Below are 14,508 nucleotides of genomic sequence, written 5' to 3' on the forward strand. Positions count from 1 at the left end.
TTTTTGGTTCTGCAATAAATTTTATTTAGGAAAGCAACATACAATCATAGGTATTTCAGACAGTGTAGCAAAGTGTAGAGACAAATACAAAAGACTCTTGGGATGTAACTGGTTGGCTCCTGCCTCCTGGACACAGTGGATCTCACTGTAACTGACTAGGTGTGGTTTGGCATTGGCAAGTTCAGAACCAAGCCTGTGGCCGCTTCTGCCACCTGTGGCCAATTCAGCAGGCATTTTGTGGATTAACGTTTTATGCTGAGTTTCATCTCCATTGTTCATTCATACAATACATGTGACAAGGATTGTGCTGAGGACACAAAAGGAAACGAGAAACAGTCCCTACCCACAGGGGCTCACAATCTAACGGTGAGGCAGACAGGCAAACAGTTGGCACAATACAGCACGGCGAGCATTACCAAAGGCGCGAGCTCAGTGTAGTGTGGGGCCCCAGGACGGCCACCTCGTCCAGTCGAGAGAGCTTCCCGGAAGAGGTGAGACCTAAGATAAGGAGACCCGGAGGCCAAGGAGGTGTGTCAGCCAGGCAAAGCAAAGGCCTCCTGGCTAGAGTCTGACACTTTTCTCAACAGCTTCTTCAAGTCCCTCACCTGACCTGTCTTTCCTCCTTTGAAATTCTACATCCCACTATCTGTTCTATTCACGTCACTTCTTTGTACTGGTGGTTAACTTCCACATGTACACAGAGTCTTTTAACCTCAGTCTTTCCTCATTGCACCTATGACTATGTGCTGGACAGAGTGGTGCCTAGCTAACCCTGGCTGGGAGACAGATGGTTCCTTCTCAGGTGAATCGGCACTTTTCCAGCACGAGGCTGGAGCAAGAAAGATGAGGTGGGTGGTTGTAGCAGGTGAAAAAGAGTCCAGGAGACACAAAAGATACACATAGAAACCACACCTACTAGGCAGCTGCCTGGACCCGAGCACTTCGAATACTTTCTATTTGCTAATACAAAAAGTCAAACCACAGAACGGTTCTCTCAACAGCACAATTGTTTGAACGAAAGAAACAAACAAGTATTTAATTGCAACCAAAAACCAGACAATAACTGCACCTCCCCCAGGGGACACCCTGGGACCCCCGGGCCCGCAGACGGCCGCCGGCTCAGTCGAAGGTGATCCGGAAGCTGCGCTCCTGCTCCTTGCGCCGCCCCTCGCACACCCGGGTCACCTCCTCCACCTTCCTCTGCAGCAGGGCCGAGTTCTGGTCGATCCACTGCAGCGAGTCCATGTGCGCGTTGAGGATCTTGCAGATCTGCTGCAGCGGGTCGCTGGTGTCGGCGGGGCCCCCGGACGTGTTCAGGTGCTCGATGATGTCCTTGAGGTCCTGGGCCATGCGCTTCAGCTGCGCGTCGATGTTCTCCGCCAGCTTGTAGGTTTTCTCGCGCTCCTCGTCGGCGTGCTGCAGGTAGACGGTCCCGCTCTGCTCCTTGACCGACTCCTCCAGCGGGCTCAGCAGGTCTTCCAGCTCCTTCTGCTGAGACAGGATGAAGTCGAGCTCCTGGTCCAGCCTCTTCTGGTCCAGCTTCACCTTCTCCACCTCGCGGTGGAGGGCGGTGATCTTCTCCCCGTTCTCGATCAGCGTGCGGTCCCAGGCGTTGACCTGCGTGGCTTGCTGCAGGAAGTGCCGCTCCTGGTCCTCCAGCTCCAGGCTCCACTTGTTGATCAGACTCTCCAGCTGGGCGTAGGTCATCACAGGACTGGCAGACACCGCAGCGGTGGCACTGGGGCCAGGCGGGGCGGTCACGGCGGCTGGCGTGTTGCTGGGGAGCCCGGCTGGCGCCAGTGGTTTTAGATTCAAGGCGAAGCTGCTGGTGGTGGTGGTGGCGGTGGTGGCCGTGGCTGTGGAGGTGGCAGAAGCTGCTCCAGGGGCCTTTAAGCTGAAGCCCAGCATTCCAGCCCCGGGAGTTCCCGCCGTGGTTGCTGGGGCACCAAGGGAGAGTCCGGTGGTGGCGGACGAAGTTGGAGCAGTTGCCAGTGAGGCAAAGAGCGTGGGCCCAGCACTGGTGGTGGTCACGGTGGGTGCGGGAGCGGCTGGCTGTGTGGTCCCCGCTCCAGTGGCTGCCTGAGTGGCCGGAGTGAAGGGCAGCCCGGCAAGTGCTGTGGGATGGGCCAAACTCCCCATGGAGCCAAGACTAAACCCGGAGGTCCCGGTCTGGGACGTGCTTCCACTCGTGAACGAGAAGCCCCCGGGGGTGGAGGACGGAGCGGCAGAGGTGGTGGTGGAGCTGAACACAAAGCCGGTGGGCGCCGCGCCCTGGCTGGAGGTGACGGCACTCGAGATGGCGTTGGTCAGGGTGCTGCTGCTGAGCCCAAAGCCGCTGGGGTGCGCCGTGGCCGGGGTGGCAGCTGCGCTGCTCAAGTTGAGCTTCGGAGTGTTGATCCCTAAGGAGAATCCAGTTCCTCCTACAGCAGGGGTGGTGGTTCCAAAACTGAATCCTGCGGTCTGTGTCACCGGAGCTTGGGTAGTGAGTGAGAAGAGGCTGGTAGAAGGGGTACTCGCAGCTGGCTGGGAGGGAGTCCCGAAATTAAACCCGCCAGACGTGGAGAAAGAGAAGCCGGTGGCAGGTGTGGTTGTTGCTGTCTTTGCAGCGCCAAATGTGAACCCGCCTGTAGAGGCCCCAGTGCCTCCAAAATTAAACCCACTCATGGCTCCAGACTCTGGCGGCAGCAGCTACTCCGGCTTCCAAAGCAAATCCGTTGACGTCTGCAACCTTGGAAAGATTTGTAAAGCAGAGGAAGCGACATGATCAGATGGCAGTTTTGGCAAGGCAACCTCAGTAGCATGATGGAGCACGGTTTGGAGGGTGGCAGGCCTGGGTAACTGTAATATGCGGCCACCCTTCCTCTTCCTGCTGTGTAACCTAACCAGGCCCTGCTAAACTAGGACAGAAGGATCTGGAAGCAAAAGCCCATGCCCGGGGGATTCAGGCACTAGGAGCTAGATGTGCCTAGGACGTGCATGGTGACGTACAGCACAAGTGGGAGCCCCCAGGGCCATGCAGGAGAAGGCCGAAGAGCAGGCACCTGCACCGACCTCAGCCCGAGGTCAGATCTGAGGCACTTCCGGTGAGCGAGACGAGGACACAGAATAACACTGTCAGTACCTGCTGCCCAGGTCTCCCTGCTGACTGTAAGTGGGGGGCTGGGGGTGGACTGATCGGCCGAGTGCCGCCCTGAGCGCCCTTCTGGACCTCACAGAGATGGGCCCCAGAAAGCTGAGCAGTACGGCAGGGCCTTGGGTACCAAAGGCCCCATCCGTGCACACCCACCCACTTAGAAGGACGGAGGGCATTTTGCAGCGTCCCGTCGTCCCAGCCCCTCCCCTTCTTCTAACTCAGGCGTGGGCACGAGACCTAAGTGCTCAATCAGAGCGCCCTGCGCCCTGGCCTCAGTGACTGGTTCTAGGAGACCCTGAGACCTGAGGTGGCCAACCAGAGACTGCCCCCGGGATTTCTCTCCAGGCACTCGAGAGGCGGCGGCCCCCTTCACCTGCAGGTGCAGGGCACGGAGAATGTGCACCTGGGGCAGCCCCTCCCATCTCCTCAGCCACCTGTAGCGGGAGACAGTGAGCCGCGGCCGGAGAGAGGGAGAGAACACCCAGAAGGACTCAGTCATGCTCACGGCCCCAACCCCATCTTCTTCAGAAGCTCCATGAGCCAGCATGTCCCTGCTCAGTTTGAGCTGACTGGATTTCTGTAATTTCTAACTGAAAAAGCTCCGAGCACAGCCATCTGTTAGCTGGAGAGTCAGAGGTTCCTTGGTGAGGAAAGGGTCAGCGGTACGCTGGACAGAGACGTTTTTAGGTAAACGGTCATACACTGAGCATTGACTGTGGGAGAAACGCAGTCTGCCCACGGACACTAACTCGCAATACTGACCGAGGCAGGAATTCTGTCCCTGTGTCTGAGATGAGGAAACTGGGGCTCAGAGGGCTTTGGTCATTTACCCAGGGCCTCCCAGCTAGCACGGTGTGGAGCCAGAAGCTGCCCCCAGGCCACTGGCCCGATCCACGAACACCCTTGCCCAGCATGGGCACCGGATGACAGGGCACTTCCCTGCACCCAATTAGGGGGTCAATTAGGTATCAGATGTAAGGAAAGATAGGCCTTATGCCCACTGATATGGCCTCTAACAATACACAAGAAATGCAGGAAATGACAAGAAAGGGACCAAAGCAAAATGCAAATTGACTAGAGCAGTGTGATCTCACTGTGGAAAAACAGAACTCTGAAGAAGGAGGCCTGGAGGGAAACACACCAGTATGTGGACAGGGGCTGTCTGTGGGAGGTGGGACTACAAGGGGACTGTCTCCTTTTTAATCTGCAGTAGTTTCCAAACGTTTGTTCTGTTTGTGTAGCAGAGAAACGTTTAACGATAAGCTTGGTTTTTTGAAAGAGACCCAAATTGTGAGGTGTGAATTCAATCTGAGAACCAGTGAACTTAACACAGCCAGGTTTTAAAACCACAACGTGAGTGGGACAGACGGAGTTATTGAGTTAAACAAGCCACCCCTGGGAGGGCTCTCAATCAGACCTTGTTTTGCCTTAAGGGTGATTTGGGGGGTGGGGACCCCAGGCTGAGCTGAAGGCAGTGGGAGAGCAGCATGTGGAAATGCCGTCGTGCTGGGCCTGGAGTGGTGTCTGAAGAGCGCAGTCTTTTCTTGCTGGTGGTGGGAGCCCTAAATGATTTCCAGTGGAGCTGGTGCGGGAGGCCACACCAAAGACGTGGCCCCCCCAAAGATGCCCACATCTTAATGCCTGGAACCTGGGAGTATGTCACCATATATGGCAAAAGAATTTTCAGATGTGATTAAATTAAGGATTTTGAGATGGGGAGATTATCCTGGGTTAAATGGTGGGCCCTAAATGTCACCAGGAGTGTCCTTATAAAATGGAGGCAGAAGGAGATTTGACTAGAGAGGAGACCACGTGACGACGGAAGCAGAGATTGGAGGGATGCACTCTGAACCAGCAGCTAGAGGATGCAGCCATGAGCCAAGGAATGCTGGTAGCCTCCAGAAACTGGAAAAGGCAAGGAAACAGGTTGTGCCCTGGAGAGTCCACAAGGAACCAGCCCCGCTGACATCTTGATTTTATTGATTTCAGCTCAGTGGGACTGATTTCGGACTTCTGATCTCCTAAACTGTAAGAATCAATTTTCATTGTTTGCAGCCACTAAGTTTATGATAATTTGTGAGAGGAGCCATGGGAAGCGAATGCAGTTGGGAAAGAGAAAGTGACAGAGGTGAGGCGTGACCCGTGTCTCCCTAGCGCTCTAGTATCAAACAAGGGCCAGCAAACCCATCTGAGGCTCGGTTCCCTCGTCAGGACAGCGCTGAAGCACAGGTGACGCAGCGAGGGCACTGGCCAGGGTGCTCACCATCACCGCTGCCAGCGCGGGCCTGTTTACATCTTCACTTTGGGGACAGCCTCTGGAAGCCGGTGAGGAAAAAAGAGACAGGAGCCCGGGCGGGGCTGTGAACACCTAGCTGTGAAGTTCTCATGAAAAAGGGCCGGGGTTGTGGCTGACTCAAGTTTACTATGAATTCACGGTTGGCTGCCACTGCTCAGCGGGTCCTCAGGCCGCATGACGAGAAGGGCCGATGCCACCGAAGAGGCCAGGGTGATGTCCCGGCAGCTCGCCCAGCCCTGACGGCCCTGTGTGCCCAGCACGGTGCCACACACTCTCCTCAGCCAGAGCCTCGGCTCACGTCACAGCCGCCCTCCTGGGGAGGTCAGGATGACGGCCCTGGCGCCCAGAAGGCAGAAGAGGCTCAGATGGCAGCAACCTGTCAGTTCTCATCCCACGGCAGGCCCTGGACTCCAGTTTCCAGACTGCAAACTCCCTTTATTTCTACTTCACCCAATGGGTCCATCTGGTCACAGGGCAGCAGCCCTGCTTTAGGGCATGGCCACTATTCTGGACCCCAGCTTCCATCCAACCCCCTCAGGGTCTTCTCTTCCCTTCTACAAGTTCAGCTGCAAGCCAGCTCCCTGTTTTCAGGCACGAGCTTGGTCTCCAGGCACAAGGAAACAATCTGAGTTTGAATTCTGCTTCTGCCACTTCCTAGCTGTGGGTCCCTGGGCAAGTTACTCCTGAGCCTCTCCATGCCTCAGTTTCCTCATCTGTAACAAGGAGGACAATCCCCTTCCACTGTAAAGGATAAACAAGGTCATGACTGAGCAGCCAAGTGCCTGGCCCAGAGAAGGCACCCACGAGTCCTGTTTCCTCTTCCCTATCCCTCTTCAGGCCTAGTTTTATTTCTCGAAGTGTCCTCAGGGAATCCTCTCCTAGCGTGAGTCAGAGGGAACCTACTGTAGCTGCCCCTTCCCAACCCCTACTGCACCCTGGGCCTTCCTGGCAGACCCCTCTTTTTGTTCGGCCTCCTCCTCCACACAGCCACACGGTGTCATGCAGATGATCCGCCAGACCCCTTCCTGTGTGACAGAACACCCCTCACTGCGGAGCCGCCTCGGGCCGGGTTTGCTGTTACCAGCGGCTAAAAGCATCCCAACGGCTACACCTACTCGGTTCTCAAGACCTCAGCCCCAAAGAGAGGGCTCTCTCTCTCAAAAGAGAGCTTTTGTTATTAATAAGCTGCAGTTAAATATTTCCAGGAGAATATTTATAAAAAACTCTTTGTAACTATTAAAAAACAAAAGAAAAAGAATCTTCTGTGGGGGCTTGTCTGGTTTAACGGTTCATGGGTCACAAAATGCTTCATCTGTTTCCAGTTCCACAGGTGCCAGGGATCTAATAGTGGTGAACACATATTGGTCCAGCCCTGGGCTGTGCCCTTTACATGTATTATTGCTCATTTACTCCTGAAAGCAGGTCCATTAGACAAACGAGGAGGGTGAGGCCCAGAGAGGTTCCCTAAGCCACAGCCCCCGTCCTTGAGGCAGCCAGAGACATGGCAAATGTCAGCTTTAGTACCAGGGCTCTAGGCAGGGACAGGGCTGGGTCACATGTCACGGGAGCAGATGCCTGAGCCACAGGATGCGGAGTCAGCCAGGGTCAGCCAGGAGACAGGGAGGAGGGGCCGTCTGGGCGGGAGGAAGGTTGTGGGTGAAGGCAGAGAGGGCTGCAACAGCAGGTGTGTCCGAGGTCCTAAGTCATTAGGCTGGAGGGAGGGAGGGAGAGTGTGTGTGTGTGCGTGCAAGGGCCTGAGTTGTCCAAACCATGCACATTCCAAAGAAAGGCCTGGCCCTTGCCTGGCTCCTGCGAGACACCCTCCAAGCCGTTGGAGGATCCTGCCTGATCAGGCATGTCAGGCAGGCCTTGGGCTATGCGGTATCAGCTTGACGGCTGGAGGGGCTGAAGCCTGAGTACAGAGGGCAGTCCCACAGGCGCTCCACGGTACATGACCACCCCCAACAGAAACCCGGATGCCACGGCTCAGGCGAGCCTCCCTGGGGGACAGTCCTCCACGTGTGCTGTCACACAGCACTGCTGGGAGAGACACTGAGGCTCTCGCCTGGTCTCTCTGGACTCTGCCCTGTGCAGGTTTTCCCTTTGTGGATTTTAATCTCTATCCTCTCACTGTGACCGTGACTCTAAGAGCTTTGCTGAGTTCTGTGAGTCCTGCTAGCGAATCGCTGAACCTCAGGGTGGTCTTGGAGCCCTGACCACAATGTGTGTGGAGTGCCATGTGATGCGACAGGAGAAGGTGGTAGAGAAATGACACGCTAACGGCTCAGACTTTATTTTCAGGGAGCCACGGAGAGACTTGAAGAGGTGGTGGGGACTAACATGGCCAGATATATGCGTGGGGGATGGACTGGAGGGCTAGAAGCTGGAGGTCGGGCGGCTGGGAGAAGGTCGGCAGGACGGTCCAGGCTAAGATCCCCGAGGCCTGAGCCAGCACTCTGAGGACAGAGAAGAGAGAACCCCAATTTGGGAAACATATAAGCTTGTACCAAAATGAAATGAAGTGGTGGTTCTGCAGGGTCTGTCCGGGTTCAAAGCCACTGACAAGCAGGACTGGGAGCTGCTCACACACGTGGCGGAACACGTCCGCACTATTATGAGCTCTCACACAGGGCTTTCCACTTTTACCAAACGGTCGAGCTTTCCTAAAAGACGCTGACGGCACCTAGAGGAGGCAGGGTGGAACAGAAGCGGCAGAAGTGGTGCCTTTCCTGGAAGAAGTGAAGGGTGTGCTCGGGCCAGGGGCTCAGGGCTGGACGGCCACAGCCCCGCCATCTGCAGCTCGCCCATGCGGAATCCGAGGAGAAGTCCCGAGGGAGTTCCTGGCAGACCGCCCACCCTCCCGCCCCGTCCCCGCCTGCTCTGCACTTGCCCTTGTTTTTCAAACCACATCCGCCTGCCTTCACAGCGCAGGGGAGTGGCACAGAGACCCACCTGGGACTCCAGCCTACAGACACATCCCAGCCCGGCTTTGAGGAGCATGGCTCTCTGCTGTCACCTCCAGCCTCACTCGGGGGCATTAACCTTACCTCTCTATCTTTAGCTCTTCTGCCACTTCAAATCCTGACTTCATCTAATGTATCTACTCTAATATTTACTCAGCCTCCTCTGTGTGCAGTGATGACCGCACAGAGAGGAAACAAGGCCCGTCCCGATTGGGGGCAGTCACAGAGAGTAGACAAATTCTTTGCAGTACAACGTTCATTCATACAGCAAATGTTTCTGGGCACCTGCTGTGTACAGGCCCCACCGTTCAGGGCCCTGGAAATGCAGCTGTGAACGAGGCAGAGGGAGGCCCTGCTCTCATGGAGCTTACATTCCAGCAGGGAGACAGACAGAAAAACAACAAACATCACCAAGAAATTCTACAGCGTGTTGGAAGAGGCTAAGTGTTCTGGAAGAGAGAAAGAGTGGGGCAGGGAAAGGGGGCCTGGGGGCCCCGGTGCAGTGGTGAAGGGATTAACCGAGGCCTATCAGAGGGGAGAGCATTTGAGATCAAGGGAGGAGCCAGAACCAAGTCCTGAGGTGGGACGAAAACAGCAGGTGCCAGTGTGGGTGAGGGGCAGGGGTCACTGTTACCGGCCCTGGGACTCTCCCTCCCTATCCCAGCCCCTCTCCTTAGATATCTGGAAGAGGGGTGTTTGGGAATGAATATGGGGGGACCTCAGCCTTGCATCAACAGGCAAGGAAGGACTAAGAAGGATATGGGGGGTTTGTGTGTGGCAGACAGAAGAATGGCCTCCACACTACGCCCTAATCCTGGAATCTGCAAATATGCGACCTCACACGGCAAAAGGGACTTTACAGATGTGATTAAATTAAGGATTTTGAGATAGGAAGAGTATCCTGGATTATCTGTGTGGGCTCTAAATGTCATCACGAGGGTCCTTAAGTGGAATAGGGAGGCAGAAGAGGAGAGTCAGATGGAGACGTGACCATCTTCTGAGAGATGCTTCGCCACTGGTTTTGAAGACAGAAGAAGGGGCCACTAGCCAAGGAATGCAGGTGGCCTCTAGAAGCTGGAAAAAGCAAAAAATGGATTCCCCTCCCGAGTCTCCAGAAGGAATACAGCCCAGTGGACCCATTCCGGACTTTTGATCTCCAGAACTGTAAAAGGATGAATTTGTGTAGTTTTAAGCCACTAAGTTGGTGATAACTTGTTATAACAGCAATAGGACACGAATACAGGGGTGGGGGAGAAAGAAAGAACAAGACGGAACTAAATCTAGATGAATGGATGGGACACACACCCTGAGCTGGGAGCAGGAAAGTGGCTGGAGTGGGAGGCGATGGGACCAGGGCAGGTCTGCACTGTGCATCAGGGCCTCAGGGGGAGGGGTGCTGCTGTCACTGGGGAGCTGGTGGGGGAGAACCGTGAGCTGTGATGGTGAGAGGTGAGAGGTGAGAGGTCGCTGCTGGACGACCTCGTCGGGGCGCAGGTGTATGTGACACCTAGCAATGACAGGCCACCTATGATGGAGCACCACGGAGGGCTACTGAAGGTGTCGGCCCAGGGGCAGCATTTCTGTTGTGTGCACTGTGTCCCCAGCACTGAGAGCAGTGCCTGGCACTCAGTAAATAATTGTGGCTGACCGACTAACAACTAAGAATAAGTACCATTCACTGAGCACCGCCTATGTAACCAGCACTGGGCCAGGACCACTAGGGAGCAACACACTGAACCCTTTCTGGATGGCAAACAGGCTCAGAGAGGTGACGTGACTTCTCCAAGGTCACACAGCAGCAAACACTAGTCCCAGGATGGGAATCCAGATCTTTCTGGAGCCAAGTCCTGAAGTTCTACTACCTGGGGCAGGGGAGGAGATGTCAGAATGAAGTCTTAAAGGATGAGTGGGGTTGTCTGGGCAGACACGCCGCCAAGGGAGTGACATACATACAGGCCAGCTTCTGTAGTCGCGGCTGGAGCAGCAGGCTGTGGGGAGGTGGGGCTGGGGGCCGGGTCACAGAGGCGCACTGCCAGGCTAGTCCATCCACTGGTGACAAAGTCAGGACGCCGCTTCCCTTCCCACCGCTGCCCTTCACCTTCTCCCCTCAGAAGCCTGAGTGACCCTTCCACAACGTGCTCATCCGCTGGGGCCGAGATAGCTGCCGCCCCCTACACCCACCCCCTTCCTTTATAACAGAAACTCTGCTCATTAGGGGCAGCAATGAGCGCAGCTGAAGGACTCTGTCTCCCAGGGTTCGTAGATGGGCCTCAGGCACATGAATCCAGGTCTGTCTAGTCCACTGATGGGCTGGGACGGGGGCTGCCGGCAGCAGGCCGACAGCTGTCATTAGAAGTGTGTGCTCAGGGTCCGGCCCCATGGAGTAGCGGTTAAGTGTGCGTGCTCCGCTGCGGTGGCCCGGGGTTCAGATCTCGGGGGCACACCGACGCACTGCTTGTCAAGCCATGCTGTGGTGGCATCCCATATAAAGTGGAGGAAGATGGGCATGGATGTTAGCTCAGGGCCAGTCTTCCTCAGCAAAAAGAGGAGGATTGGCAGATGCTAGCTCAGGGCTGATCTTCCTCACCAAAAAAACAAAAAAAAAAGGGGGGGGAAGTGTGTGCTCTGAGGACAGGGGCCTTTGCCTGTCCTTTTCAGTCAGTTGCCTGGAAGACACAGCCCAGTGATGAGGAGCAGGCCTGTGTCACCGCTCCTCCACCCCTAGCCCTGAGATCTTAGATTCTAAGTTCATCCCCCATGCCTCAGTTTCCTGATCTGAAAAAAGGGGATGACGGCTCAAGAATCATATGATCTCTGTGAAGACGAAACAGTCTGATCTGTGTCAGGTGCTTCACACGGTGCCTGGTGTATCCTCGGGGCCCAGGAAACGTTAACCTCTCATTAATTAGTACAAGTTCTGGCGAGGGACTGGAGCAAACGCTCCTGGCATTCCGCGCACAGCCACATGGTGGCGCTGCCGACAGTGCTGAGCCCAGACAGAGCCCAGGAAGGACAGGAGCCGTCTCTGCAGGAACTACCCTTGTTCCCTACAGAATTAGCTATTTAAGACTTGGAGGAAGTGCGACCATGGGGATCAGAGACCAGAGAAGCGGGTCAGAGATGGGAGGAAGAGAGGAAAAGGTGAAAATTAGAAACCGAGGGGACCTTTGCCATTGGCCAGCATCAGCCCAGCCCAGCCCGGGGAATCCGATGCCTGTAGAGGCTCAAACGCCAGGCTGGTACCTTTGCCCTGTGCGTTAGCGCAGGGACTCCCCATCCGCTCTCCTGTCCCCTGCTCCCCACCATCCCTTCCGGGGCTGTCTCACCAACAAGTCATCGCCTGCTCACCCCAAGGCCACCAACTCTGCTTCTTAAATATTGAACTGGTTTCCCTCTCTCCTTGAGTCAAAGAGAAACCCTCTCACCCTCAGGGAACAGATGAGCTCCCCGAGTTGGCCTTTCAAGAATGGAATCGGGGACCGGCCGGGTGGCGCAAGCGGTTAAGTGCGCGTGCTCCGATGCAGCGGCCCGGGCTTTGCCGGTTCGGATCCTGGCACGAACCGATACACCGCTTGTTCAGGCCATGCTGTGGCAGCGTCCCATATAAAGTGGAGGAAGATGGGCACGGATGTTAGCCCAGAGCCAGTCTTCCTCAGCAAAAATAGGAGGATTGGCAGATGTTAGCTCAGGGCCAATCTTCCTCACACACACACACACAAAAAGAATGGAATAAACTGACAAGCAACGAGCGGCTTGCTAACCAGACCTTAGCCTAGGCAGTCTCCACCGTTCCAGGCTGAACGGACAGCGGTGCAAAGGCCGAGGCAGGAGCGCGCTCCGCGGGCTCCCGGGCAGGCAGCAGTCAATGTGGCTTGACCAGAGGGCTGTATGAAGCCACGGGAGGGTTCCAGGTGTCAGGATCTGACTTACATTTTGAAAGACTCACCCAGGTTGCCGGGGGTGGGGTGGGGCACCACTCTTGCAGCCCCCTGGTGGGAGCTGGTGGTGGCCTGGGCTACCCTGTCTGGCACTTACACAACCACCCCACCTGGTGGGGACAGCCAACCCCAGTTGCAGGAAACTGAGCCTCAGAGAGAGGCAGCCTCCCACACAGCCCCAGACGGGCGGCGCTGCCTTTCTAAGCCAATCCGCAGCATGGAACCCTCAGTGCTCACCTCCACGTCAAGGCCATCTCTCCTCCACAGTACAGGTGTCCCCAACAGGGTGGTGGGATAGAGACCCCTCCTGGTTTCAACTGCCCTCTCTCACCTCCTTAGGCCACCTGGGATTCTGGTCCTAATTTCCTCCGTCCTGCTCCTTCTCCCGGAGGACAGGCACACTCGAGGCCATTCACCCTCCCAGGTGTAACCAACCTGAAGAGACAGACGAATAGAGGGCATGTCTGTCTGCCTGCTCACCACGGGGAAGGGCTATGGAAAGCCTCCACTGCCTGTCATGCTTCCAGGCTGAGTCATGTGAAGGGATCCCTAAATGTCACTGCATACTAACCGCCAAGAAGGCATTGTCACACGTGTTCCATTTCTCAACCTATCCAATGACATATTGGTGGTTTTTTTTTTTGGTAAGGAAGATTGGCCCTGAGCTAACATCTGTTAGCTCCTCCATTTTGTATGTGGGAAGCTGCCACAGCATGGCTTGATGAGTGGTGTAGGTCCACACCTGAGATCTGAACCCGTGAACCCCGGGCCGCTGAAGCAGAGCATGCAAACTTAACCACTATGCCACCGGGCCAGCCCCTTAGTGGGTATTTTTTTAAAAATGAAAATGAAAATTATTTTTGTGAATAGGTAGCTGTTCACGTGCCTCTATGTTCAAAAGGTACAAAAGGGAACACCATGGTCTCCATCCTCCCCCGTCCCCCAGCCAGCAGCTCTCTTCCCTGGAAACAAGCTGTTAGGTTTCGTGTGCCTCTTTCCAGAGATTTGTGGTGCATTTAAGCAAATGCACAGTTTGCCCTCTCGCCCTTTGTGCACACGCGGTCATGCCAGACACGCTGTTCTGCACTGTGTCTTCTCACTGGATCTCAGAGTCATTTTCAGCAGGCTCACTGCCCTCGTTGGACAGAGGAAGGAGGCCGTCAGAGGGGAGCCACGTGGCAGAGGCACCAACATGCTGGCTCCTCACAGTTGCCTTGAGCTGCTACCTAAATGCTTCTTGGATTCACAGCTTCTCAGCCATCTCTCTCCTTCCTTTCTTCTCTTGAAACACTCTGCCCCAAAAAGTCACTTCACGACTAATTGGCAATTACACTCTCCTTCCCGCTCCCGAGGCCCGAACTGTCGCTGAGGGAGCTCAGGTGATGGGACAAACAGCAATTCTCCCCATGGGGAAAACGAATCAGGGAAGACGTTCATGGAAAGAAGTCAGGAAACAACCTGATACACACAGCCAGAAAGGGGCAGAGGTCCTGAAGAGGAGATATTAAGGAAGATTCTAGAACAACCACTCTAAATATAAAATAATGCGACTGGACGAGATCTGAGGAATACTCTGGTGCTGGTCCCTTCTTTTTGCCAAGAATGTTTTGTTTCTTTCTCTTGTATTGATTTTTTTCTCTACCTAACTGCATTTTTAACATTTGAATTTTAACTCCACAATGCATCCATCAGTCCTTTCTTTAAAATAGTTTTGAACACAAAGCTAAGATTCCCTTGATCACTGTCCTCCATCCTGGTCCCCACCCCGGTGAGGGCACCCCAGTTAAGAGCTGCAGTGTTGGGCCGGCCCGCTGGCGTAGTGGTTAAGTTCGCGTGCTCTGCTTCGGCAGCCTGGGGTTTGCAGGTTCGGACCTACTGCACTGCTCATCGAGCCATGCTGCGGCAGCGTCCCACATACAAAAATAGAGGGAGACTGGCAAGAGATGTCAGCTCAGGGCCACTCTTCCTCACCAAACAAAACAAAACAAGGAGCTGAAGTGTATCTTTTATCTATGTATTTGCGTGTGTGCTCATAGCCAGAGGAAATGTGTTTATTATTCCTGTGTTTTCCCTGCTACACAGGGTATCACACTGTTATGTGTCACTCTACAACTTGTCCTTTTCCCAACGTGCTTTTCACTCCTTCTAGCCGCTGCCAATCAGTGCATGGTATGACGA

General features: G+C 55.1%; 1 protein-coding gene across 2 annotated transcripts in view; it reads right to left on the reverse strand.

Moving 5' to 3' along the window:
• NUP62 (nucleoporin 62) overlaps window positions 1–14,508 on the reverse strand; it is a 25,728-nt gene continuing 11,220 nt past the window's right edge. The window contains exons 2-3 of one of the 2 annotated variants that reach the window (XM_058529918.1): window positions 12,662–12,765; window positions 1–2,728 (exon numbers count right to left, since the gene is read on the reverse strand). In XM_058529918.1, coding sequence (XP_058385901.1) covers window positions 1,120–2,664 — 1,545 coding nt within the window. In that variant the 5' untranslated portion in view covers window positions 2,665–2,728; window positions 12,662–12,765 and the 3' untranslated portion in view covers window positions 1–1,119. The remainder of the gene's footprint in view (window positions 2,729–12,661; window positions 12,766–14,508) is intronic. The other variant, XM_058529917.1, reaches the window with a different exon arrangement.

Source organism: Diceros bicornis, chromosome 34 (genome assembly GCF_020826845.1).
Source record: "Diceros bicornis minor isolate mBicDic1 chromosome 34, mDicBic1.mat.cur, whole genome shotgun sequence".
In the NCBI taxonomy this organism is placed as follows: Eukaryota; Metazoa; Chordata; class Mammalia; order Perissodactyla; family Rhinocerotidae; genus Diceros; species Diceros bicornis.